Source organism: Heloderma suspectum, chromosome 2 (assembly GCF_057233095.1).
Source record: "Heloderma suspectum isolate Gila_16-S chromosome 2, 16-S_ref, whole genome shotgun sequence".
NCBI classification, from domain to species: domain Eukaryota; kingdom Metazoa; phylum Chordata; class Lepidosauria; order Squamata; family Helodermatidae; genus Heloderma; species Heloderma suspectum.
The window spans coordinates 216,449,293-216,477,207 of record NC_139459.1 but is presented as its reverse complement, the minus strand read 5'-3'; the positions used below and the strand labels follow the sequence as shown (position 1 = coordinate 216,477,207).

Below are 27,915 nucleotides of genomic sequence, written 5' to 3'. Positions count from 1 at the left end.
AAATTATCTATGAAGACCCTAGTCCGCAGACACAAGCATGTGGCAGTGGACTGCTATACATGTGGTCCTACCATGAATCTATCCTTGACTAGATGAGTCAATCAAATCAGCACCATTCACTTTTGGACAGAGGTGTACTCTGCTACTCCATCCCCCAAACACATAAATCGGTATTGTCAAAGCTGATGATCTGGTGTATTGGATCAGGGATGCTGAGCATGTAATTCCTAATCCAGCAACAGAAACCACATGCTCAGCCCTAAGTGCTGAATGCGGCAATCCACTGCTAAGGACCACACATACCATGATCCTGAATCAACAGAGGGTGCGCATGAGCAGGCCTGCTGGCACATGAACTGCACAGTTGCCGTAACAGGGAAAGGAGTGTACTTCTAGCACTAGATGCACAGCCTCAGCAGGATAGGAGAAAAGCTCAAGGAAACATTTCTTAAAATTGCATTTGCGAGAACCAAAGTAAGCAAGTTTGAAATGAATTTGATAGGTGTCTTATAAAGTATTGTGTAAAGCAAACCGAAGCAGAGTTATTTAGTAAGGTATGCAGTTATATAACCGAGTTATAGAACTCAGGTTTCATCGTGAGCCAATATTTTCTTCCCAAGCAAAAAGTATATTTGAAGGACCTCATCATGCACGAGCTCAACGGTGATACAGCAAATAAGGCTTCAGATCAACAGGAACAGTTAGCTGCCATATAATAGCGTGTGCCATTGGGGACACTGTACATACTTTTTGCCCTAGGCAAGCGGTTTTGCGAACTTGAGATCCTTGTTGCATTTCCCTGTGGGTGACCATGTCTTTTCTGTAAGATTTGGAGGGCATCTGCATATCTAAGAGCATAGTTATGGGCAGCTGTAGTGAACTTGGACATTGTATTTTTATTTTGTATGGTGGATACAATTTTCTTATAACATGAGGAACAGCCCTGAGCATCACTGTTTCTGGGCTGCTGCAAGAAGCTCTTCACATTTTGGACTTTCATAATCATTAGTTCATCACTTTGCAAGCCAAAAGAAGACCCAAGTGGCATTTTGGAGTTCATCCAATGCACAAATTCTAAGCACACACAAGAATCTTTCAGAAAGCACTGAAGGAAGCCTTGGCCAATTTCTCAGGAAGAACTGCCAGTTTCCAAGTGTGAAGACGCAGCAGCAGTGAGCTTCAAATCCTGTACCCCCTTTGATATTACAACATGAAGACAAATTCTGCTGTTATCTATAGAGAGGATACTCCTTTACTAGTTGAAGGAAGAATGATAGTCATGATGCAACAAAGGATTTTATTTTCTCCAATGGAATTTGAAGAACAGTCCACACAAGATACTCTGCAACATTTAAGCTTGTGATCAGTGCCAGTTACTGAACTCCATCATGCCCCCTCTTTAATGAGCTTCCGTCGTGCATTAAAAATGTGGTTGTTCAGGCAGGCATTTGGGGTGGGTTAGGGTATTTTAAAAAAAAAATTATGGTAGAATTTTATTGTTTTAAATTGTTTTATGGTGTGTTGTACATCGCCCAGAGTGGCTGGGTGACCAGCCAGATGGGCAATTAATAAATTTAATAATAAATAAATAAAATAAAAGTTACCATTGGTTAATGAGTAAGAGAGCTGCACATCACTGCCTGCTTCCACCAGTGGATTCGCTCGATCCTGATTCCTTATCACCATCATCGCCCAATTTGTATAACCCTAATATGCTTGGGGTGGGTGCTGGGGGGTTACAAAATCCAGCAAATGGACAGGCTGCAATGGGCAACTACGGATTAATCCCCTCCCCCATTTAAAAAAATCTATGTCAGAGAACCATTACTGAGCCATTCCGTTAGAATGGCTAATACCTCAATTAGTTATTAAGGTAGCACATACTAACACTATTAGTATGCGCTACCTCAATAACTCTGGATTTGCATTTGTACTTTGGTGAATCTGCTCACTTCAGTAACAAGCATTTACAAGTAATGTAAAGCACCATAAACACCCATTTAAGAAATGCACAGCAGTATAAGCATGCATCGAAATAAAATATTTAAAATATTTCTGTCCTGCTTTTCCTGCAATCGAGGAAGCTTACAGCAATGTTTTTAAATGCAGGGCATATACAGTATGTTTAAATATTTATAGTGACAACTGGCAGCTGCCAATGTATTCAAAGTAGGGTGTGATGGCCTACTTGTTCTAAAAAAAAAAAAGAGAGAGAGAGAGAGAGAGACAATGAAGGGCTTCCTCTATTAAACTGGGATGATCATCATGCTACAATACCACACAAGTATTCTTGCAAATGTGGTACACGGTGATAGAAAATCAACCTATCAAATCCAAGTTCCATCTCTGTGCATATTATTATGATTACAATAATATATATTGTGCATATATATTATTATATTATCCCAAATATTTTGTAAGCTGCGCTATATCTTTCCAAACTCATTCAAGTAATGCACTGCCAATTTCAGACTCAATTTCAAATGCCAATCTGGCTCTAAAACAATTTATAAAAAAATTAAAATAGAAGTGCAGCTCTAAATTAAGAGGTAGCATTACTTAAGCCATAGCAAATGCAGTACCTTTCCTTCAAATTTTGAAAAGATCTATTTATAAAAGCAGGGGTGAAGTCTTCCACTTGTATTTTGTTAATCAATGGCATTCTAAACGTAAAGAGCCATCTTCTCGTGGAGGGAAAAATAGCTCCCCAGAGTACAAAGGCCCAATGCCACTCTTATACCAAGAACTTTCTGTAAGAAAATATAACATTCCTGAGCTATAAACACACACTAGCACACTAACAGGAAGCATTTTGATAGAAAGCCTTATTCTTGGCCTCAGCCCTCCTCCTTTCCTGTTTTTCTTTTATTAGAAGCCAAGCCTGCACTGCCCCCAATAGCTTACCATTCCCACTGCAAAGGACATTGAAAAAAGCCACCTTCCAACAAAATCCTTATATTCAGAGACAGATACACAATCTTAAATAGGCCTTCAAACATGCATGCATGTGTAATATCACTATATACCAAGCACATTTGATGTACAGCAGTTTTTCAAGCCATCCTAAGAGGCTGGGGAGGGGTTAAAAAGTCATCCCTAAGTGAGCAGTCAAGATTCAAGTACAGAGCATTAAAAATAGTTATTAATTTGGTAATGTCAGGGTGGAAACTGAGCCGATAGAACCGCAGAGCAGTTCTGATTCTGAGGATCAGCAATCCATGGGAGAGGAACCAGCTCATTCCTCACAGGCACAGCACCTGGCAGAAGTTCCTCCTGCCGGCATTCCTGAGATGGTGATCCTAGCAGTGAGAAAGTGCGGGAACGGGGCTTGCTAGACGCTCGATGCAGGGAGCGACGAGCGATGGAGGGCACGGAAAGGAGGCGTAACGCCTGTTTGGCGCGCAAGCAACGGCCACCTCCCGTGGACCCAAGGGAAAGAGGGAGGATCTCTCCCTAGCCCATAAGTTCAGGGTCTTCAAGTGACTCTCCTTCAAACAGGGATCAACTGCCTACTTGGAGCATAGGCCGCTCTGCTGTTCCTTGCTTAGTCGCTGGTGATTAGCATCTGAAAGAACCATTAAGTTGTAAAAGGATTAAAGCCTTGAAAAGAATCCTTTTGTCTGTGTCTTGAGTTGGCTGTTGGAGTCTACTGAAAGAGGCTGCTAGGGCGCTCCTGACAGGTAACTACTTGGGTTCCTGCTTTGTTTCCTTTCCAGTTATACAAAGCAAAGCACTAGCACTCTGTCTAGGCCCCCCTAAAGCTCCAACCATACTTCTAGAAAATGGTATGCGGACTAAGTATTTCAGTAACAAAGAACTGCTGAATGAAACTAATTCTTCACTTCCTACAGTTTGCATACGAACTACACATGTTAGCCTACCCTACTCCACATGTGTTGGTAGCCTGATTTATTAACCATTGCTCTGGGAACATATATATATTCTCACATACGCTCTGTTCTCGCCTTAACAAGAGTTTTAAGGTTTATCTCAGCACCAACATTAACCATGGTTAACACTAAACAGAGTTCACGCTTAAACAGGATTTGAAGCCAGATCCTGAAGTGATTAAATCCTAATTAAGAGCAAACCCAGGTTAGCATTAAAATAGTAGCCATAATTAAAGCCGCCAGGGATTCACATGCAAAAGAGGAGGGAGCACACAATCCTAAAATATAACCACTGTGAATGTTTTAGGAATGTTACATCTGACAAGCCCACAGGGTTACTTTGAGGCTAATACACCATTCTTGGCTCCTGAGAGAAAACATGGGATGATCATCATCATCTTGCTAATTCTGAAACAGCAAAACATTTACTGGTTAAATTAAGAACAGGAGCACACTGACTAGCATCCAAGGAACCATAAAACTAGTTGTATCAGGACTTTAGATGTGCCCCACCCAATGCCACATGGCAAACTGTTTTTGAAACTGAAGTGTGTTTCAAAAGGAGTTTGTGATGTTATTTACAGCTGAGCTCTATGTCACATTTTAAAATTCACTGGGTTGGCACAAGCCCCTTGTAAGAGACTATAAAGCCCTTTGGATCTTAGCCATAGTTGACATTAACCCAATTCTAAAAGTTGCTCTGGAGCTTCATTTTCTCTATAATTTCTCAAAGAAAGCCACCCAACTATCTCGAAAAAAATAAAACCATTTCAGGGAACCTCTCTAGATTTTGGCTCCTTGAGATTTGACTCCAATCAACTGATTGGGGAGATTCCATCAAGTTGTATCCTACTGGATGGTTGCCTTAGGGCAACCCACTCTTCATGTGGCCTGCACTCACAAAAATAAGGCCCACTGAATTCCATGGAATGTACTGCCAGGAAAACATGCATAGGACTGCAGTTTTAATCCTGAAATCCTCCACCAGCATTCCAACATGCCACAGCCCCAAAAGAGCTGTGCCACATTTTTGTAAATGGAAAGGTATGCCCAGGCAGGAGTAGCGTGGGAACGGCAGAAAGAGGGGTGGTTGCTCGGTGACGGTGACAGTGACAACAGGGTGGGAGCTGGGAGAGGAGTACCATGGCACTTCCCTCATGGCTACCACCCTGTCATCACTGCCACACAACTGTCGTCCCTCTCTCTCTCTGCCGGGGTTGGCCCAGCAGAGAGAGAAAAAGAGGGGTGGGATGAGGGTTGGGTAGCAGCGGCAGCATGGCAGTGGTGACGAGAGGGTGAGAGGGGAGCGCTATGGCCTATGGCGCTCCCCTCTTATCCTTCTGCCCCTGCTACTGCACTGCCATGCATAAATGGCTGCTTCCCTCTCCCGGGTGGGAGAAGCAATGGGGACTCCTGCCGCCACCACCATACGCAAACCCTTCACACTCTCCTTGCCTGTGTAAGCATCAGCAAAACAGAGCATGAGGGGTTTTGCCAGGGGCAGAAGTCTGCAAGCTGGCTTGACTCACACAGGTCAAGTCAGGCCAGCTTCCAGAGAAGCAAGCCGAAGTCTGGGGTCAGCCACAAGTCAGTTAGTGATACTCACAGGGCATCTTTCTTTAATGAGATACTTCATGAAAAAAGTGCAAGTATCATGTAAGGTGCAGTCATTACTGTTTTACAGGATAAGAAAAAGAAATTAAAACTGGACTATCAGAAAAAAATCTTACCAATGTTAGTGAGTTGCTGAACGTATGCACCACTTAATGCAAAATAAAAATTAAATACGGTGTACATGAATAAAAGCAAACCATACCAACTAGTGAATTGTCTTGGTACAAAGCCATTTTGTGTTTTGTTTTACTAAAAGTAGGAATTTTAAAAAATCTAAGTCATGCAGCAAAGGTCCAGTTAGAATCTACTGATACATTCCTACTTACTTTGATCAGCATAGTTTTTTGCCTTTAGTTCAAGCTGCCGAGTTTGTGATTCTAAAGCTTCCACTCTTATCTGCAGATCTTTTTTTTCTTGTTCTTGAGAATCTTCAAATTCAATAAATTTCTGAGGAGTCGAAAAAGAAAAATATTCATAGCTTATTTAAATATATCTTTTATCATAATAAAGAATTCCATAAGTCACAACATATTTTCTGAACCCATTTAGCTCCACAACCAAAAGCCATGTTTCATTCTTTCTGTACACATTCTAAGTCCTCCAGCTAGCTTCCACCCTGAAAGAAGACCTAAAAATAATTGTAAATAAATTATGTTTACTATGCTTTCCATGGGCACACACAAGGATAGCCACATGGACTTAGCTGTTCCGAATTCCACTTTGTTCTATGTTTAATACTGTGTTTCCACCTGTTTATCATGAGTCACTTTAATAGTACCAGTGGGACTATAAAGCTAGATATAAATGATAGTCTGATATTCAGACCTCCTGTCTCCTTCAACACAATCTTTCACATGTTACCCTATATACTTTATTTATTTATTTATTTATTTTTATACCGCCCAATAGCCAAGGTTCTCTGGGCGGTTCACAAAAATCAAAACCAAAAAGCACACAGTAAAACAATATATAACAATATATAACAGGAGTGGGCAGTTTGTAGGCCAAAACGCTGGAGGACAACAAGTTGCCCACCTCTTCTATATAAGATAGCAATTCAGACAGATGAATTCAATTATTTTAGAAGTCTCCAAAGTAATTTCCATCACTATGTACTACCCTAGCTTTGGTTCTACATTTAATCTTGTATGCAAATATACCATTACATACTCTGCCTGACATTTAACGTATCTCAACTGTTTTGAAAGTAATGTTCTTTCTCTCTCATGAAAGGGTCATACAGCATGATCTTTAGACACAGGATTATTCCTAGAATGTTTCCTCTGACTAGAATAGAGGAAAGTATCAGAAATGCCTCATTCGTGTAAGCTGAATTCTATGTTCATGGATCACCAAGGATTCATACAACATAGCTGCATGCATACGCAGCCACTTAAATTACTCTCAGAAATAATTACATGTCTGTACATTACACTGTGAAAATGGCTATTACCGGGTTAGCAACTGAAGAATTAAAGCTTTAAAATTATGAGGAACCAGTTGCAAGGCAAACCAACTGGCAGTTCTGCACCACTTGAAAGTTTCCATTCTATTTCATCCAAAGAATTTAGTCTTTTTATTTAGTCTTTTATAAAAGTTACCACTTAACTTACTTCCCTCTGACCCTCTCACTTTAACACTCTACACCAATGCAAAGAGTATTGTACACATACTTGAAGTTATAAAATACTAACATTAAGGCACAATTAAGAACTACCATGAAAACTACCATGAATTGTGGTGTTTGCTAACATGAAGGGGCTTACTTGGGAGTAAGCCTCATTGGTCTCAATTGAATGTACTTCCAAGTAAACATGCATAGGGCTTTCTGTCAATGTTTTAAATCACACATGGGCAACCTACTTGCCATGTGGTCTGCACCCACATAAGTTAGTCAAATTTAAGTTAAGTCTAACTTGTCTCACCGATTTCAATGGGAACTACATTCACCTAACTTCGTCTGGATCCAACCCATTGTAAACATAAGTAGAAAACTTTAATGCCCAAAGATGTCAGATAGCAGTGATGCTAGTTCTAAAGATTTGGTAGACCTGTAATGATTAAAGGTACCATGACTAAAAGGACTTGGTTCCAGTGAGAGCTCCCTTCCTGTGCCAAAGAGCAGCTTGGGGGTGGGGGGATGATATCAAGACTGCAGCATGGAATGAAAGGGTTAAAGAAACTCTTGCGCACTACACTCCTGATCTACTCCCAGTAAAAAAGATACATGCAATGTTAAACCACGTTTCATGTCACATGTAGTTTTGCCCTTCAAGAGTAGGTAGCATCTCTTCCCCCACATAGCCTATTTTCCTCTTCCTCTGCTGTTCCTCACTCATTTTCTGTTGCTTTTTTTACACTGTTTACACTGAGTGGCACGGAGCACTCTATTTTAATTCTTCATATATTAGTAATACAGAAAGATGTCATTAAAGCATGCTTACTTTGCTAAGAGTAGTTAATTTAACATATTGCAGAGCAACTCTCAACTGAAATGCTCTATTGGGATTAAGAAGTTTAACTCCAGAACAGAACAGATGAGCTCTTGCTTCCGCCTCCTTTAATTGCTATTTCTATTAATGATATATAAATCCATTTACTGTGAAGCTGGTAGTCATCCAATTCTTTCTCCTATAGAACAGCAAGCTTGTTAAGAAAGTTGTCAAATTTCAGGGATTAGTAAACAGGCCAATAAAGCCCCCGCCAAATCTTAGTCCTTAAATTTCCTGCTGTGTCAAGCCTTATAAAATATACATCCAACGGTAGCCATTCAAGCAACCAGCTGACCAGGCCATCAGAAACTTACTCTGCCAAAGCAGATATGTGGATACTTCCCCAATGAACCACAAACACACCCAAGCAGGTATTTTTTTTTCAACAGTTGTTCAATGAAGCCCCAAGTCACTCTGCGGCATCTATAACATGTTTCTCACCTACATTTTCCTGAACTGATAACATCTAAGAGTCTGTCCAAGCATAATGCTATGATGACTGAATCTTGAACTTCACTGAAGATGGGGGGCAAATTTCCTGGGTTTTGGTTACTAATGCCTTGAACATAAATGTTGAGACATTGAGACAAATGTTGAAACCCAGACATTGTCAATGTCACCAGTGGTAAGAGCTTGCCATGTCCTTGTTACTTGCCTCCCCTTGCCATCACCCTCTCCTCCCTCCCATATCATATCTCAACCCAGTTCAAGTAGCAAGGACTGTGTGGTGGTGATCATTCACATATAGCTCAATTGCACAATCTTGCAAACTCACAAGATAATGGGGAAAAAAATATGAAAGGATTCTTATACCAAAGCAAGCATGACTATACAATGGTGCAAAATATGCAACTCTCTATGTATTTTTTAAGAGAGGAAGGACCCTAGGAGGGGGGTTAAAACTATCAGACATCCATTTATCTCTAGAGCCAGGTTCCTCCAGAATAACCAAACACAAAAATGAGCAGGTTTCCAATGCAGGATCACTGAAAGGAACAAATGGCTGAAGGACTGGTAGGCAACGCACACTACCTCACAAGACATAAGCAAAGAGACCTGCAGTGCACAGAATACAAAAATGAGCAAACAGATCATACACACTCTGCCCATTTCTTTTATTTTGGAGCATCTTAGAGATAAGACCCCTTTTCAACTGAAGCTAATTTGCAGAATACATGTTTTGGAACAACTCATTACTTAACAGTCACATGGAAATCACTGGCCGATCATCAGATTCTTCCATTTCCTGAAAGTTTATGGTACGCTAGACTATATCTGTCTAAAAAGATCCAAGATAGCACAAGTTATCAGTTATGAAAAATCACAGATAAAGGAATACTGAACAAAAGCAATCATGCCTGATACTTAGGTATCATTATAAAAAGGGAAGCTGTACCTGCTGTTTTACCACACACATCACCATCATAAAGAGACCATGGGCTGGTTTGCACTCTCACCATGGTTAAACAAGTTGTTGTTGGGTTATTTGACGGTTGTTTCCCCTTCCAACAAGCCATGCCTCCCCAGTTCAGATGACATGACAAGTCATACGGGGGGTGGGGGGTAGGCAAATGGCACCCAGCACACACTGCGGCTTAAACAAGCCACCATGGCTTGTTTAACCCATAGTGACTGTGCCAACCAGGAATGCTATAAAGCACCCAAAAAAACTCAAATGCTTAACCTGAGGTTATTGCAAAAATAAAACACCTGCAGTATTAAATGGTATGGTAGTGGTGGGAGCATTCAGAGCCACCAATAAGAACATATATGAATGTAAGAAGCAGCCTTATATCGAGTCTGACCATTGGCCCGTCTAGACCGCTACTACTATTCCAAGTGACAATAACTCAAACATCTCAAACAAAGTTTTTTTTCCCCAGCTTACTACTCAACATCCATTTTAATCGGAGAGGCCAGGGTCGAATCTAGGACCGCACCCTCCCACATACAAAACATGTGTTTCAATGGCCCCAAGGGTAAGCAACAAATGACTAATCTTTTCCTAAAATCTGTAACCATAATCCACTAGGTTCCACATGTTGCACAATTTTACTCAGTTTAGTTAAGCCAACATGGGCTGTTTAACATTTAAATATATTAATATTCCACATTATGACCACATTTTGAAAGTTTGGCTCAATACAGATGGAAAGTGCATATTTTTCCATTTTCACCTGTAATTCTTTGAGTTATTCACATGCAGGCTAAGTACAAACAGATTTTGCTGCTTTCAAGGCCACAAGAAATGAGTAAAAAAAAGTGTGCATGCATTATATTTAACAATTCACTTTATAGAAAGCAATACATTATACCTTAGCAACTACTGTTGGTTTCTACAGGTTTGCTAAATGGCAAATACGTAACACAATGTAAAATAGGAAAAACACTACCCCTTCATAGACCCTGTTGCTATTTTGCCTCCTCAAATACATCTCGATTCTTGATAAAGTGGCAGTGATAAGCAAAACCTAAGTGGAGATGTCCCTCCCAAAGAAATACTGTTTTTTGACCACAATTGCTGCTTCACACAGCATTCTTTTTTTGCTTTAAAGCATATGAACCTGATTTGTCAAACATGTTTCGAACCAAGCCAGGAATTTTACACCTCTCCCTTAACCCTAAAGGGCTGGTCACTTAGTAGCAAAGAAGTTATTCACAAATGAACAGATAGTTCCTTGAAAAGATATAATACACAGTTGTTACTGAATTCACCAATTAAGTGCTAAGAAATATGTTTAACTTACTTACCTTGATCCATTTACATTCTAGCACATTCTTGCCTCCCATCACAATCTGCACCCTAATTTATTTTTCATTCTGAATACCTACTATACACAGGACTGACAAAAATATTTCCTGTTCCTAAGCACCTATATCAAACATTTCAGCAACTGAACCACTAAGTGCTTGGGATATCGGAGTCCTGACTACATATAAAATATTTATTCTTTTTCTAAGCTGAGAACAAAACCAATGACACAAGAAATATTACTTCTGTTTTCAGTACTATGAACTGCATTACTCAAAGTAAACAGAGCACACATTAACAGAATATGAGCACAACAGCTGTGCAGAGCCCTAGCCCAACCACCAGAGATATTTTAACTGGATGCAGCAGAGATAGGACTCCAGGTATCCAAAACATGTGCTCTAGCAAAGGACCAAATTGTACATGATGCTCAGTTCTGTGTGATTCTTTTCCCTGGTTGTTGTTGTTTAACAAAAAGCAGTCGATGATTTAAAGTTATTCTGATTGCACAGAGGGACTACTTAATTCTTTCCCTTCCTGCCATTTGTCTATTCAAAATCCTCTCCCCTTCCAAGCTGTTTTCCCACCTGTGGGGTAAAAGATACTAAGCGCACAATCCTATCCAGATAGTGACCAGCCTCCAAAATCAGAGACTGCTGACTATTCTATGCAGGGTGGCTGGAGCACAGAGGGGATCCTCTCCTCCGTACTCTGGCCACCCTGCATTTTTGCCTAGATTTTCACCTGTCTAGGCGCAGCTTCAGGGAGGGGGAGAGCGGGGACCTGGAGACCCAATAAGAAGCTGTGTAAAGCAATTTCCATGGTCTCCTCCCCTCCCCACCCCCAGGACCGCCCCCTATTCCCCATCTCTGTGTTTCGTTTCTGAGCACAGAGACCATAGCCAGCATGGAGAGAATCGTGCTGGCTATGAGGGGGAGAGGAGCACAGTTTCTGGGAACTAAGTTCACAGCCCTGGCTCCAACCTCGGTTCTCAGAAACTGAACAAACCTATGGCCCCCTAGACAGTGTCTAGTGGCCATAGGATTGCTCCCTATGCCTAAGTTATGGTGTGATCTCTTCAAAATTAGCTATATTATAAATGACAGTATCTAGAAATCCAAATCTAGAAAGCGACACACTAACAAAAACTCTATTTTTACACAAGGTATCCACATGTATATGTTTACTGTCTCAAATGAAGAAAAAAGAATGGTATTAATCACATGGCACTCACCACTCATGCTTAATACTTTGGGTCATCACTGAAGGCCTATTTTCATGCACCACCTGTTGCTTTAACTGAGATTTTCCTCCATCATTCCTGAAGACCACTGCCCAATTCCAGACAATACAAATATTATCTTAGGCAAATATGCATGTATTTGGGCCTAATGTTGCATAACTAACATGTGACATTTACCCACTATAGAAGTTATCAGCCCCAGGAAAAGAAATAACTAAAAGCAACAAACAGGACCTTCCAGGAGTTCAACCTAGTTCAGGCACCGCATCATAAGATCCATCTTGGCCAGAATTCTGAGTCAGCCAGATCCCTCTGAGAAGCTCATAGGGAATACACAAAAGCACCAACACATCTCCCTCTACTCAATGGCACCATTTATCTTCATGGTTCTGGGACACCAAGCTCTGCTGCTGGGCCTTCGCTGGCAGGCGTTATCAGCAACTGTCCACCCCAGTCTCAACAGGCTCCCTCAACGTTCTCACTTCATTTACATCAACTTTCTTTCAGCACCCTTCCCTCCGCATAAGCCACTTTCACCTGAGGGTGTGTGGAGACTCACTGTTGCTGCTGCTCCTCTGTCCCCCTACTACCACACCCAGACTAACATCAGAGACGTCCCCGCAGCTCCCTCCCTGCAACTTTCTCGCACCTCATCAATAGCCCTTAGTTGCCACTCCTGCACAATACCTCTTCAACCAACTCAGCCCTCCCTCCCTGCCTCTCTCACGCAAACACGCGCGCAGCGCAGACGGATCTCTGGGGATGCTCCTGGCAGCCCCGCAAGACCCCGGCTTCCGCCCCGGCTTCCCCCCCCCTCACCTCCTCGGCCTGCTTGCGCAGCGCCTTCTCCCGCTCGTACTGAGTGAGGAGCTGCTCGTTGTCATCCCGCAGCAGCTCCAGCTCCACGCTGGTCTCCTGGCTGTGCGCGCAGACCGAGTCTAGGTTCTCCAGCACGGCCACCACCAGCGGCATCAGCTCGGCCACCACCTCCTCGTCGTAGCGCCCGATGAGCCGCTCGAACTCGCGGTAGATAGAGCCCGCCAGACCCGACACCCGCTCCGACATCATGGCCGGGCCGGGGCCGCCGGGGTCCTCCTGATACACCACCCCGTCCGCCAGCTCCATGGCCTCGGAGCGCAGGGCGGCAAGGGCCGACGGACGGGCCGGCCGAGCAGGCAGACGGAGGGGCGGGCGGCAAGCGCTCCTTTCCGGAGAAGGAAGAGCAGCACCTCCCTCTGCAGCGGGGCCTTGCTTACAGCTCAGCGCGAACGGGAAGGAAGCCTGGGTGACAGGCGCGCGGCACTGACCTCACCCACAGCGCCGGAGTGGTGGGAGGGGACGCGCGCCAGTGACGTAATAATGGGCGGGGCCACGCCCGGGCTGCCGCGGTCGAAGAAAGGGCCCGGGGGAGGCGGCGCTAAGGCTGACTGACGTGACGCGAGGAAGAAAGTAGGACGGGGCGGGGCCGGGTCGCTGGCGGAGGCTGCGGTTGTTGGGGAGATAGGAAAACGTGGGAGGCGGCAATTCCAGCAGCTCCCTCTTAGACGTCGTTGGATTTACTCGGGAGTAAGCTTCATAGGATTCAGCTGGGTTTGCAATCCTAATGCGCTTACACCGAGGGAATTTCCACCGAGGTCAACGACGCTTCCCGTCAGGTCAACGTGCGCATGAGGGTCACCGCAGTCCTCGGCACGTCCGCTTGCGGGGATGCCTTATTCGCTGTGACCTGACTCCCGAGCCGACGGGCGTAGGACCGGGCTGCAAGTCCCGCCACCGAACTCTCCAGGGCTTCCGAGCCCACGTGCACAGGATCCGGCAGCAAGGGGATCACGGGGGATGGGCCGCGCCTTGGGGCGAAGGACTATGGGACGTGGGTGTGATGTGGCTGGTTGGACTATTTGCTTTGTAGGAAGAGGGGCGGCTCATGGGGACAAATGGTAAGGTGGGTGGGTGCCGATGACCCCAGTGGCGTGCGGGTGGTCAGTAATGACAGCCTCGAATAACTTGAAGCCTCTCGGGGTGTGAGTGAGAAAGGTCCAACGTTGCTAAACATCGTAAGCTTCACAAGGGTAGGGGAACACCGCAGACCTAAAATTGAACATGATTTTAAATCTCAGGTTTAAATCGGAGTATTATGAACTTCAGTTTCCTTGTCCGCCTCCCCAAGTATGTGTTTAGCAGTTTTAGAACCTGTATTTTTATTTATACAACATCATTCATGGGCATCGTCCGTTGTAGAATCAACTTCAAGTTAAACCAAAAAAAAAAAAGTTTCTGCCCTAAGGACCTTGCAACTTAAATTTCAATGCTGGGGATGATGAAGAGGTAACAGAAGAGAAAGGTAACAAGGGATGAACGTGAGCAAAATGCTTTTGCGCCTATTTAGGCTTCATTTTTGTTGGGGGTTTGGGACTAAAGGATTAAAACAAAATGTTAATGGGAAAGGGGATAATAGAAGAAAACTTTAAAACCTTGTATACCCTATAGTCTCAGAAAGCCCCCCTAAATGTACAAAAATTACGGAATGTTATGAGGTAAAAGCAGCCAATAACAAAATAATATATCTTGCGACTTTAAAACATGTACCGTTGTAGTCTGTGAAGAAAAGGTCATGTGTTGACAGGGTGAAGAGCCTTACAGTGGGAGTGGGAAGGGAGTTCCTTTTGTGCTAGGAGCTGAGAGTAGGGCACAAAGAAAGGCTACAAGTCTGTCAGCTTCTTATTCAGAAGAGGCAGAATGGCAACTACAGAGGCTGGGGAAAGTATGGGTGTGTTCAGATTTAAGTCTCGTGATGTTCTGAATGCATTCCAACACTACTTAGCGTGAGCGTCACCGACTGTGTCGCAGGGGCGTGAGACAGAGATGATGCATGTGGCAACTTTGCATTGTAGCCAGATTCTGCTTTCTTATTACCTCTGTCAGCAACTTCTGTGAAAATAAAGCAGAAGTGGCAAAGTCATAATAGTTAGAACAATTAACAGTACAAATGGAGAATTTTGTGGGGCAGTTGGTGAGCTCAAGCTAGTGTATTCTCCATTTGCTTTCTAGAAGTCACAGGCATGTGAACATTTTAGACATTTTCTAGCTCAAGTATGTTTAAGATAAACCTTTAGTTCAAGAAAGATTCTGAAAAGGAATGGCTATGTGTGCTTACATTGCTGCTTATGCAAGCAGCAACACTTAGACCATGCCTGAGGGGGATATCAATTGTGTGAATTTTGGCCATAAATCAGGAATATTTTGTCTGATGCATGTTTTGATACCTATGCATCTTTTTTCTTAATTTGTTTAGCTATTTAATTCTATTTGTAATTTTTCAAGCATGTGGGGAGAAGTTAAATGGGGAAAATAGAGGGAGGGGGAACTGGGGATTGTTCATGTATACAATTAAAATAATATTTCAATAAAATGTTAATTGAAAAAATCAGACAGTCTGCAAAGATGTTGATACTTTTTTAATGACCTTCTACTAGCCCGGCAAGAGCACCAAATATCTTCACCTTTTTCTTTAAGTCAAGGTTTCCTGTTATTGAACATTTTGGGAGGTGGGATCAAGATTTGAGAAAACCACACCTATCTACCCTTCTTGAAATAGCACAAAAGAACATGGATGGGGTAGGCAGTAAAAACAGAGAGGAAGTTCATGGAAATCCATTTGATGTTACCAGAGGCCCTCTTAAGTTTGAACTGTAATTTATTTAAATAATTTCCAGAGGAGTAGCTGTATTAGGCCGCAGTCCTAATTTACCTAAGATGTTTGTATCTGTACCAATTTATCTCAGTGGGACTTCCTTCTGAGTGGACATGGATAGGATTGTGCTATTAGTTTCTTGCAGCAAAAACAAGAGTCTTGTGACACCTTAAAGACTTAACACATTTATTATGGTTTAAGCTTTCACAGACTAGAATCCACTTCATCAGATTCATGAAGTATAATCCTAAAGGCAGAATCGAACACTCTCATGACAAACCTAAGATGTTTGTATTAAGAAATGTTCAGACATATGTATAATGTATTTCCACGCTAATGGCCAGCAGACTGAACATTTAGCGTTAGGTAGGACATCAGTGAAACTGATGAAGCTTTCCCTGGACATTGCCAGTTTCAGTGCAAAGTGGGGTGGAGGAAAGTAATATAAACAGTGGTGGGGTGGAATAGAAAGGTTGTCAAGGGCTCCTTGGAAGCCTCTCTCAGTCTAATCCAGTAGCCAAGTCCAGACACAGACAAAGGGATTCTTTTCAAAGCTTTATTCCTCTTTTACAACTTAACAACTCTACTGTTAGCAACTAGATATGAGCAGCAGAGTACCTATGCCCTAAGTTGGAACAGTTGGTCCCTGTTTGAAAGGGAATTACTGGTAGACCCCTGAACCTAAGGACTAGGGAGAGTCCCTCCCCTTTTCCCTTGGATCCTCTGGGCGCAGCTGGTGTTTGTGCGCCAACCGGGCACTACGCCTCCTTTCTGCGCCCTCCATTTGGCGCCGCTCTCTGTGTCGGTGTCGCACGTCCATCAAGTCTGCTCCCCATGCTCTGTCACTCCCAGGACTGCTATCTAAGCTAGGAATGCTGGTGGGAGGAATCTCCGTCAGCTGTTGGCCCTGGGAAAGAGGAGCGCACTCCTCTCCCAGGAGCGACTCCTCTTCCTCAGAATCAGAACTACTCTGGGATTCTATGGGCTCAGTGTCCACCCTGACATAGGTATCTCTGGGATTACATCTAAAACTTGTTGCAGAGCAGGATGGGCCACCACCCAGAGAAGGTAGATGGGGAAGTGCCTGCCACCACACTAACTACAGGGGCTCTGGTGACAGTTAAAGTGAGGAAGGCATTTGGGGGGACAGTGATAATGGCATTAACTGAAGAGTGGGTGTTTCTGAATCATTCAGGCACTTTAAAATGCACATGTGATTGTGGCCTAGCAGCCTTTTAAAAAAAAAATCCTGGGAGAGTTTTATTTATTACAGTATTTCAACAGACACCATGACATGGACTAATCTAAGTTCTAGTTAAAGAGATATCCCCATGGTTCCAAACATATCAGAGCTAAGCAAGGTCAAGGTATAATAATCACACTTGTTAGCTGGTGGGGAAGAAGAACTCTCAACAATGCTGAGGATCTCATGAGTGAATTGGGATCAAGAGTCTTTGAATACACAATGTGATACATGCGGAAAGAAAAACTCCAAGTGCTGGTTATGGAATCGACTATGAATGAGCTGCAGGGGATATTTAAAGACAGCCCAGTTGGAGTGGAATTTTAATTGCAAAGGGGTAGCCCTGTTAAGCCTGTTGCAACAAAAACAAAAATCTTGCGACACCTAAGGGCGCAATCCTATCTAGATAGGTGGCCGCCCATCCAAAGCAGGGCAGGAGGAGCACGGAGGGGATCGTTCCCTCTGCACTCCTCCTGCCCTGCTTTTTCGATTAGACAGCCGATTGTGGTTGTCTAGCCGCGGGAGCACGGAGCAGAGAAGGAGGCTGCTGTACAACATATAGGACGTGTCGCACAGGCAGCTGCGCTCTCCCCGCCCCGGAATGCCCCCAGCCACACCCCTTTCTGGCCACTCCACACTCCTCTTGTGAGTGTGGAGGACAGAGATGTTCTGGAGGAGGACATCGAAGAACTCTGGGGAGGTCGGTTCCCGGAAAATACCATATCCTATGGCCATCTAGCCACTGTCTAGTGGCCTTAGGATTGCTCCCTCAAATACTTAAATGCATTTATTAAGGCAGTGCCGCAGATGTGCCACACCACTCTTTGTTGTTTGGGGGAGGATCAAGGAGCCTGAATAATACATAGAAGCAAGCAAAGTGGTCTTTTTGAAACCAACAGTAGATGGCGTCCACAGCCCCAGGAAGCTCGCCCTGCTTTACTAATAAGCTGAAGAAGGGAGGAGGACAGAAGAAGAGACAGCGAATGGGCATGTGGGGACAGGCCTCCTGTCAGAAAGACTCCTGCTGTGAATCTGGGCTGTTGCCAGGCTGGGGGCTGTAGCCGTCGTGGTGTTACCACAGCTGCCAGCACGAGCCACTCAGCAAGCACAGCAGCAGCACCCAGGAGACAAGTACAGGAGCATAAGGGGCAAGGGGGAATTGTGGAGTCAAAGGACACTGGTGGATCTGGGCTGCTTCCAGACCGAGGGATACGTTAACAATCAGAAGGCACTGTGGAGCTATTCCATTTTTTCTTACTTAGGGTGCGTCCAGATGAGGCTTTCCTGGTGTCGTCACTCTGCCTCATTCACGGAATTTTACTGTGGGCCCAGCCATTGTCATCTTCCACTCATCACCCTCTTGTGTGTTCCCACCGTTTCTTCCATCTTTTCTCTTACTGTAGAAAGTCCATTAAGAAAGATGGAGTAGCTGCACAGTGCCTTCTCATTGGTAGTGCCAAGAGCCCTCCATCTGGAAGCACCCTTAATGGATGTAAGGGGGGGGGGGAAACTGGAAGAAGCCGTGGGGAAACACAGCAGAGCTAAGCTACAAGTGGAAGGTGTCGACATTTGGACCCCCTGTAAAATTCTTTTAATGAGGGCAATGGCCCAATAAAAGCCCTATCTGGAAGCTAGAGGTGCCTCAGGTTTTAGGAGGCATTGTGGAGGCACAACTACAGAGGAAGCTATAAGGAAAGGGATGCATGAGAGATTGTGAGGTGAATGCAAAGGTGTGCTTATGGAGTGCTGCCCACTGAAGATAGCATGGCATATTGGGACTCAGGTTGGTGTGTGCCTAGATTTTATTAGAGTAGGGATTTGCTGGTCGAGCAGTGGGGAAGGAGGTGTAGCAAACACATGGACATTTGAGGAATGGATCCCTGGGGAAAAATTGGTGATCGTAACTCTACAGGAGATCATTGCTATTGAAGCTGTGGGGAACTTGAATGCCTGCAGTTTTTTGCAAGGGCTTGAAGGTAACTAAGGATACTAGTTAAAGTGGCACATGTACAATAACCAGTATTGGGATGACGTTGAAGGTAGTTTACAATAACATGACTCTTCGCTCCTAAAAAGCGTACTTGAAAGAAGGTTTCAATGAAATCAGTAGGACATTCCTAAGAAATTTATTTAGGATCAGAGTGCGAGATTGTATGCTCTGAAAACAGTGAAATCTGTTAAGTATAGTGTTTATCTTCATTCAAACACTGCATCTTGTATGAACTGTGATCACTTCTGTACTATATGGAAAGTGAAGTCAAGTTACCACGTTTCAAGTTTAACCATAGTTCTTTGACCTTGGAGGAATCTTTTGAATGTAAGTAGGTAATGTAATAATTTTGCTCTGATAACCTGTTAGATATGCCTGACATACTAGAACAAAGTTATGGAAAAGGTTATTTCAGTTTTCTTTGTGCTAGATCTTATTTACTGTGTTATTTGGAGTACATAATATAATCCCTTTTTAATTAACTGCAATATTTCTATATTCTTCATCCCTCAAGTGATTGTATAACCAGCTACTTGGCATATTTGTGGAACCACTGCTGTGCAGTTTTGTTCTGATGTGATGTAAATATTCTGTGTACACTCTGCCTAATCCGTTCAGCTGATGAGTTGTCCTTGGTTTAATCCTACAGCACAGTGCTGTGACAAACTGTATTCCTTACCATTTAGACTTCTCTTGTAGCTAGATTTGATTCTTGATTCTGTTGCCACTATTTGCTTGTGTGGTAGGATGATGGCTGAACGCACCTTCATTGCCATCAAGCCTGATGGAGTACAGCGGGGCTTGGTGGGAGAAATTATCAAGCGATTTGAACAGAAGGGATTCAGACTGGTAGCCATGAAATTCATGCATGTAAGTTTTCTTCTTTTTCAGTGCCTCTTCTGTCAAGATACTCTGTCATCCATTGAAAGTCAATATGTTGCGTACTTCTCAAAATGGACTTCAGGCAGAAGTATAAGTTCCTTTACAAGATAACCTAATATTTTGGAAACTTTCCAGTAACTAGCAGAAGATAAAGACATGCTGAGTAGTCTAATTTTAGTAAGTGGCTGTCCTTAGAGGTGAATATTCTGAAAGGTGTGTCCTTAGAGGTATATTTTAAATAGCACTTAGCACTTCATATATTCTTGGAGCTGCAAAAACTGTTTAAGCATTATTGAATGGACCTAAGTGGAAAGCACCTCACTGAAGAAACCAGCATAAATATTTCAAATCTGTACTGTCCAACTAAACTACTCTTCTAACAAAGTGCTGGAACTAGCCTTTGAAAAGCAAGCATGCAATTTAAGGATTAATACTACTCATGCGGCTAATTTTATGTGATCTAACCTGCTCTTAAGTTCTTACGTTAAGCGTTTTGTTCCTGCAGGCCGCTGAAGATCTTCTCAGAGAACACTACATCAACCTGAAAGACAGGCCATTCTATGCTGGTTTAGTTGAATATATGCACTCTGGGCCTGTCGTAGCCATGGTAACTCTTCAAACAATAAACCTGGCTTTCTTTACAAGTAAATCAATTATACACAGCAAACATTAAGAAGAGGAGGGTAATCCAGATCACATTTGGCCTATGGGCTCTTGTTAGTATCCTCGGACTGTATGCTTGAATGGACTTCAGTTATTCCACTTGCGACCCTCAGGATGTTTTGGCCTACAACTCCTATCATTCCTCACCATCAGTGTCATAGTGGAGCCACGGCTCGCAGGGATGCAGAGCTGGCACTTTTTTATGAGCAGCAATGTCGTCCCCCCTCAGAATTCCCTGTTCCTTCTGAGCTTAGCTGCAATTCTCACAGTTGCTGGGGGGGGGGGGGGATGCATTTTTCCAGCAACAACAAATCATTCTTTGTTGTAATGTAAGGTATGTTGGAGTGGGTTGGTTCTGAATGGGCCCATTTACTTTACAAAAGACCTGCTCCTAGCAGAAAAATCCTAGTTTGTTGATATGGATCAACACAGCTGCCTGCAATGTTGGATTCTCCTTGGGGGTGTGGCTGTGGGGAATGTCATGATGAGTGCCTGCACTTCAAAATTTACCACTACACCACTGTTCACCATTGGCTATGCTGGCTAGGTGATGGGAGTTGTAAGCCAAAACGTTGATTGAGTTTGATCCAAATGTAGTCATACTTAGAGTGGATCCACTGAAATCAATGGTATTTAAGCTAGTCATAAATAACTTAATTTCAGTAGGTGTACACTAAATATGTGCAATGAATATGAACTTGAGCACGCTCCGGGAGAGAGCACAGGACAGGAAGGCCTGGCGTGCTATGGACCATGGGGTCACGAAGAGTCGGACACGACTGAACAACACACTAAATATGACTACGTGGGTCCAACCTGGTATTTATTTATTCTAAAATGTATGTCCAACTTGTTAGTCCTCACTGACTACGATGTGGGAGCACTTAGCCACAAAAGTAGGAGGGGGAAGCTTTGAAAGATTACTAACTTGAAATGGCATTGGGAGAGCTTGTGTGGCATGTTATCAGTCACATCACCAGCACTATTCCATGGTATGTCCATGGTGCACATAGAATTATTTTCGACATAGCAGTACTAATTGCAGAGGCCCTGCTAGATTAAGAAAAAAAATAATTTTCTGAGCAACAGTATTTGGACACAAAGAACATTGTTGTTGTTCAGTCGTTAAGTCGTGTCTGACTCTTTGTGACCCCATGGACCATAGCCCTAAAACAGAAGAGCTTCCTTGAAGGAAGATGGCCTAATATATTAGTTGGACTGAGAAAGATCTTGCCTAAGAAATGTTTGGAAAGTTGCTCTGAGTGAGAGCAGATGGAACGGTAATAGATGGGCCAATGCTCACTCAGCATAAAGCAGTTTCATATGTAAATGTGAGCAACACCTACAAATTTTTTGCTCAGTACATTGGCCATAATGCAGCGCACAGTCATGCACTGTCAGTTCCATCAAAATCAGTGAGGCTTAAATGTGGTTAATGCTATACTGGATTCTGGCCACTGTCCATACATAAAGGCCACGGAAAGCTTTGGAATAGGGTGCCTATATTAGATTAGCATATTGTCTGCTGCTGTTAACTATGTGTACAGAATGAGCCTTATTGACACTGTGGTGAAATTGGTGAGAATGTGATATTCTAACTCTTGCTATAATTTACTATGGCAGTCATTTTTAATCTCAGTACTTTGGTTGTTGAAGGTATGGGAAGGCCTTAATGTAGTTAAGACGGGTAGAATAATGCTGGGAGAAACGAATCCTGCAGATTCCAAGCCTGGCACAATTCGTGGAGACTTTTGTGTGCAAGTTGGCAGGTAAATTCTGAATTGTCCTCCATAAAATTAAATTGCTGACTAGTTTTAGTCTACATGTATGATTGAGAATAAAAATGTTATATCTGTGTGAATCTTTTGAATGAAAATGCAGACATTTGGAGTGTAAAGGTATGGTTAGGGAAGATCGGAGCAGCTGATTTTCAGGTAGTGTCTTGTAGATCACAACAGGCCTAATATACCAGCCATTTCCTATTGTCTCAGCAGTTTTCTTTACTGCTCCTGATGGCTGCTGGTGCCTCAGTCTCAACTGCCACATTTCCTTATGATACTACATGTGATGGCCTTGGGGTAGCAGATTTTGGGCAAGGCTGGCCTGCTAACAACATTAATACTCTCATAGCACTTCAGTGTTACTTTAAAAGGAATACATGGAATGATACTCCTACTTTGAGGGTGTCCTTAACATTACAATAGCCTTGTCTTACAAGTGGTATTGTAAAATTGTGGAATGTGATTTGACATTTGGACTTGGGAACTTTTAATGCGGTTGAAAGCGTTCCTTTGGAAAAGAAACATTTTGGGTTGGATCCAGATCCTTCATTCCGCCAGTGGAAGGACACCACTCACAGAAAGGGAATTCCACATCCTCTCCTCTCCCCTGCAGGGCCCTCCAGCTTCTGGAGCAGAGTTGGAGGGTACGTGGGCGGGGGTGCAGGGGGAAGGAGCGGATGTACAGCTGGGGTACAGCTACCCTTGAAAGACCAGGTCCGCAGCCTGGGGGTCATTTTGGACTCCCAGCTGTCCATGGAGGCTCAGGTGTCAGCTGTGAGCCGGACAGCGCTGTATCAACTCCATCTGATACGACGGCTGCGCCCCTTCCTTCCCGACCATCTGCTCCCATCGGTAGTACATGCCCTGGTCTCCTCTCGTTTAGACTACTGTAATGCGCTCTACGTGGGGTTACCCTTGAAGACGGTTTGGAAACTGCAGCTGGTACAGAACGCGGCGGCTCGCCTGATTAAAGGCAGCCGCCAGCGAGATCACATCACTCCAGTGCTGAAGGAGTTGCACTGGTTACCAGTTGTTTTCCGGGCCAAATTCAAGGTGTTGGTTTTGACCTTTAAAACCCTATATGGTTCTGGCCCAGGCTATCTTAAGGAGCGCCTCCAGCAGCACCAGACAGGCCGCTTAACAAGATCAGCCTCGGATGGCCTTCTCTCTGTCCCATCAGCCAGGACAGCTAGACTGGTGGGGACGAGGGAGAGGGCCTTTTCTGTGGTGGCCCCCACTCTGTGGGACTCCCTCCCTGGGGAACTCCGTCATGCCCCCTCTTTAATGAGCTTCCGTCGTGCATTAAAAACGTGGTTGTTCAGGCAGGCATTTGGGGTGGGTTAGGGTATTTTAGAAAATGCTTTTATTGTAGAATTTTATTGTTTTAAACTGTTTTATTGTATGTTGTACATCGCCCAGAGTGGCTGGGTGACCAGCCAGAGGGGCGATTAATAAATTTAATAATAAATAAATTAATAAATAAATAAAATGTTAAAGTCCCATTCTGCAAGCAGTGGCCTTCCACTGGTGGAACCAACGATCTGGACCCAACTCCTCGTCTTAGATAGACGTGGATCACAAGCATTACATTCTTAGTACTAGTGAGTAGTTATTGAACACAGATTGATACATCCATCCAAAAAAAATTAAAGTGTGACTCCATGTGTATACTCATTCTTGCAAGGCTATATGCAAGATGAAAATGGAAAAATATATGTTTTTCCTTGTCCCTTTGACAAAACAAAAGAGCAAAAAAAAACATATTTGTACATGTCTTTACTTCTGCTTGTGTAAGTGCATTCACACAAAATGATAAGGCAGAATTCTGAAGAATCCTGGCCAAGCATTCATGATATGTCCTCATCACTCCTGCTTGGCCCCTTCCCAGCAATGGTAACAGCACCCTCCCATCTAGTCACAGCACCCTCCCATCCATGTTCCCAGCAGTGAGGCTCATTGCCTCTGGTACTGGAGGTAGCACATAGCCATCAAGACTAGTAACCACTGATATCCTTTTCCTCCAGGAATTTGTTCAGCCCCCTTTTAAAACCATCCAAATTGGTGGCCATCACTACATCTTGTGGTACTGAATTTCGTAGTTTAACTATGTGCTATGTGAAGAAGTACTTTCTTTTATCTGTCCCGAATCTCCCACCAATCAGCTTCATGGGATGACCCCAGGTTCTGGTATTTTGAGTGAGGGAGAAAAATGTCTCCCTATCCACATTCTCCACACCACGCATAATTTTGTAGACCTCTATCATGTCTCCATTTACCCTCCTTTTTTCCAGGCTAAACAATCCCAGCTGTTGCAACCTTCTCTCATAGGGGAGATGCTTTTTCCAATTCTACAGTATCATTTTTTTGGTGTGGTGACCACAACTGTATACAGTATTCCAAGTGTGGTTGCACCATCTATTTGTGTAGGGGCAGTAATGATATTGGCAGTTTTATTCTCAATTCCTTTTCTGATTCTGCCTAACATTAAGTTTGCCTTTTTTTACAGTGGCCACACATTGGGGTGACATCTTCATTGAGCTGTCCACCATAACCCCAAGATCTCTTTCCTGGTCAGTCACCATTCGCTCAGATCCCATCAGCTATACTTGAAGCTGGGATTTTTGCCCCAACGTGCATCACTTTAAACTTGCTTACATTGGACCACATTAGCCATTTAGATGCCCATTCTGCCAGTTTGAAGAGATCTTTTGGAGCTCTTCCCAATCCCTTTTTGTTTTAACCACCCTAAATAATTTGGTGTCATCCACAAACTTGGCCAGTTCACTGCTCACTCCTAATTCCTGATCATTTCTGAACAGGCTGAAAAGCATTTTCAGCCTTTTGGAAGTCCAAGTAAACAATCTCTACCGGATCACCCTTGTCTACATGTTTATTTACACTCTCAAAGAACTCTAAAAGGTTAGTGAGACAGGACTTACTTTTGCAGAAGCTGTATTGATTCTTTTTCAGCAGGGCTTGTCTTTCTATATGCTTACTAATTTTATCTTTAATATTGCCTTCAACCAATTTACCTGGAACACACGTTTAAGCTAACCAGCCTGTAATTTCCCAGATCACCCCTGGATCCTTTTTTTTTTTTAAACTAGTGTTACGCTGGCCATCTTCCAGTCCTCTGGTATAGAGGCTGCCTTAGGGACATGTTGCATATTTTGGTTAGAAGATCAGCAATTTCATATTTGAGTTCTTTAAGAATTCTAGGATGGATACTATTAGGGCCTGGCGATTTATTTACTTTCAATTTATCAATATGGTTGAGAACTTCATCTTTCGTCACCACTACTTGCCTCAGTCTCCCTTCCTAAAAACATCAGTTCAGCCAGAGGTATCTGTCCTATATCTTCTGCAGTGAAGATGGATGAAAAGAATTCATTCAACTTCCCTGCAATCTCCTTGTCCTCCTTCAGTACTCCTTTAACTCCATTGTCACCCAATGGTCCAACTGCCTCCCTAAGCTGGGCTGGATCTACACTTACCGCCTTTTTTCGCTTCCAATGAGGTTTCATTGCCCGCCTTTCACACTACGCAGTAGCCGCCTCAAATTGGAACCAGAATTTCCCACTTCTGTGCTCCCGCTTTCAATACCCTAATATCCCAGTATTTCCCCTTAATGTGCTCTGATTTTCCGCCTTCGCTACCATATCCAGTCGTAGTCCCCTCCCCCGCCTGTCCATATGCGGCGGTGTTTGTATTTCCCTCCTGCCCAATCACAGCTCTCACTGGCCCCATGTCTTCTTCCGGCTTCCAAAGTTGTGCAACTGCTGCTGAGGAAGCTATGCGATGGGTAGCTGGAAGAAGACATGCTTCACAACTTTGAAGCTTCGAAGATCTTGCCTCAATTAGAAAAAAAACATCGCGGAGAAGCCCCGATTCTGTGAGGATAACGCCTGAATTTAAAAAAAAAAAAAAATCCAGAGTGGGGGAGAGGAGGGGGTAAAACTTAGTCTCATTTGAGGGGATACAACAACCCCCTACTCAGTGCAGGAAGTCTGATTCCCAGGCGGTCACCTATCCAACTACTGACCGGGGCCGACCCCGCTTAGCACCCGAGATCAGACAAGCGTGCGCAGGAAAACAGCACAGCGCTCAAGTGTGTGTTACAAAAATTGTGTTCTTTTCCCTGGTAGACTTTCCAATTTGTTTACCAAGAATGAGAGGAGGCAGAGATCTGGTCCAACACGATTTTATTCTGCAGAATAAGGCAACCCTTGGGGCTAACGCTCCAACAAAGGTTACAATCAAGTGATGTGATTCAAAAGTTTATATAGGCAAGACCTTTGGGGCTGTCTTACGCTTGCGCTGTACTAATCTTTTTGTCTAGCTGAGAGGGAAACAGAAGACAGGCAGCACCTTTGACATATCTAGGCATGCGCAGAGAGGTAGCCTTGTACTCTAGTAAACACATTCTTGGCATTCCTGAGTCTCTGATAAGGCGCTGTGTCTTTGTTTAGCATGGCAGTCTCACACTGAGGTAAAACAGACATAGCCTAGCTTATAAAATCATGGGATAACAGACATACTACAACTGAAATTTCTATAACATGTGAACCGAGCTTGCACATTCGATGAAGCACTGCAACAGGGAAAATGGGTGAGTGTGAATAATCACGTTTTAATGCGAGAGCCTTTAACCCGACGGGACACTGAATTCATTGTGATGGCGGGCGCAATGTAGATCGGCCCCTGGTTTTCTGCTTCTGATATATTTAAAGCATTCTTTATTGTCGGCCTTGTTGTTGCTGGCGATATGGTCTTCAAATTGCTTCTTTTCATCTTTTGTTGTCTGCTTACATCGTCTTTGTGCAAGCTTGTGCTGCATTTTGTTTTCCCCACTTGGGCAAAACTTCCATTTTCAGAATGAAGCTCCCTTTTCTCTAATAGCTCCCTTAACATTGCTCGTTAACCATGCCGGCGACCTCTTGGACTTGGTGCTACCTTTCCTAACCTGTGGTATACATTTTAGCTGGGCTTGTATTATTGCGGTAGAATAGTTTCCCCCCTCCTCTCTGCAAATCCCTGCGCCCCCAATCTGCCCCCAAAGGCTGGGGGAGCCCCTGGAGAAAGTTTGGGAGGCACAGGAGGCTGCAGGGGGAGGCGAGCAAGGGAAAGTCCCATCGTGTGAGTGCAAGTCCACTTGTGCCTTGTTGGAGTTAAGCCTAGATTTTTTCCTCCTGCTGAGTTCCGGGTTACGAAAGGTGCTCTGGCTGGCAGGAGGAGCTTAGGAGTTGCTATCAGGTGGTGCAGCATGCACGGTCATGTTTGCTTGTGAACAATTAGCCAGGATTCTCCAAAGTTCTGACTTATAGTTTTGTGCAAATGTGTCACTGATCACAGTAGAATTAATTCTTTAATTCTTTTCCCCTTTAGAAATATAATTCATGGAAGTGACTCTGTAGAAAGTGCTGAGACTGAAATTAACCTATGGTTCACTCCTGAAGAACTGGTTGACTACACAAGGTGTGATCACTCGTGGATCTACGACTGAAAAGCTGAATATATTCCTTGTTTATTATCCCTTTGTAGCACTCTTGACCTTGTAACAGTCCCTACCTCCATTATCCTCTAGGGTTGTTTTCCCAATTCTGCAATGCACTTTCATGTATATGTGTGGAAAAATTTCCTGAGTGTTTTCGAATATAGATGTAATTATGTTTGC

The 27,915-nt window shown here is 43.6% G+C and overlaps 2 protein-coding genes across 5 annotated transcripts in view; one reads left to right on the top strand and one right to left on the bottom strand.

Moving 5' to 3' along the window:
* Positions 1–13,321, bottom strand: part of SPAG9 (sperm associated antigen 9) — a 109,019-nt gene extending 95,698 nt beyond the window's left edge. For 2 of the 3 annotated variants that reach the window (XM_084837923.1, XM_084837924.1), the window contains exons 1-2: positions 12,811–13,321; positions 5,831–5,951 (exon numbers count right to left, since the gene is read on the bottom strand). In XM_084837923.1, coding sequence (XP_084694049.1) covers positions 5,831–5,951; positions 12,811–13,116 — 427 coding nt within the window. In that variant the 5' untranslated portion in view covers positions 13,117–13,321. The remainder of the gene's footprint in view (positions 1–5,830; positions 5,952–12,810) is intronic. The other variant, XM_084837925.1, reaches the window with a different exon arrangement.
* A 4,532-nt stretch (positions 13,322–17,853) lies between these two features.
* NME1 (NME/NM23 nucleoside diphosphate kinase 1) lies at positions 17,854–27,915 on the top strand. Of its 2 annotated transcripts, XM_084837920.1 has the most exons (5): positions 17,854–18,064; positions 19,662–19,785; positions 20,303–20,404; positions 22,117–22,229; positions 27,627–27,915. In XM_084837920.1, exons 2-5 carry the CDS (start codon positions 19,663–19,665, stop codon positions 27,742–27,744), a joined length of 456 nt encoding a protein of 151 aa, XP_084694046.1. In that variant the 5' UTR covers positions 17,854–18,064; position 19,662; the 3' UTR covers positions 27,745–27,915. The 2 variants fall into 2 exon arrangements, with proteins under 2 accessions (XP_084694046.1, XP_084694047.1); XM_084837921.1 differs by lacking the exon at positions 17,854–18,064 and having other exon boundaries at positions 18,980–19,785.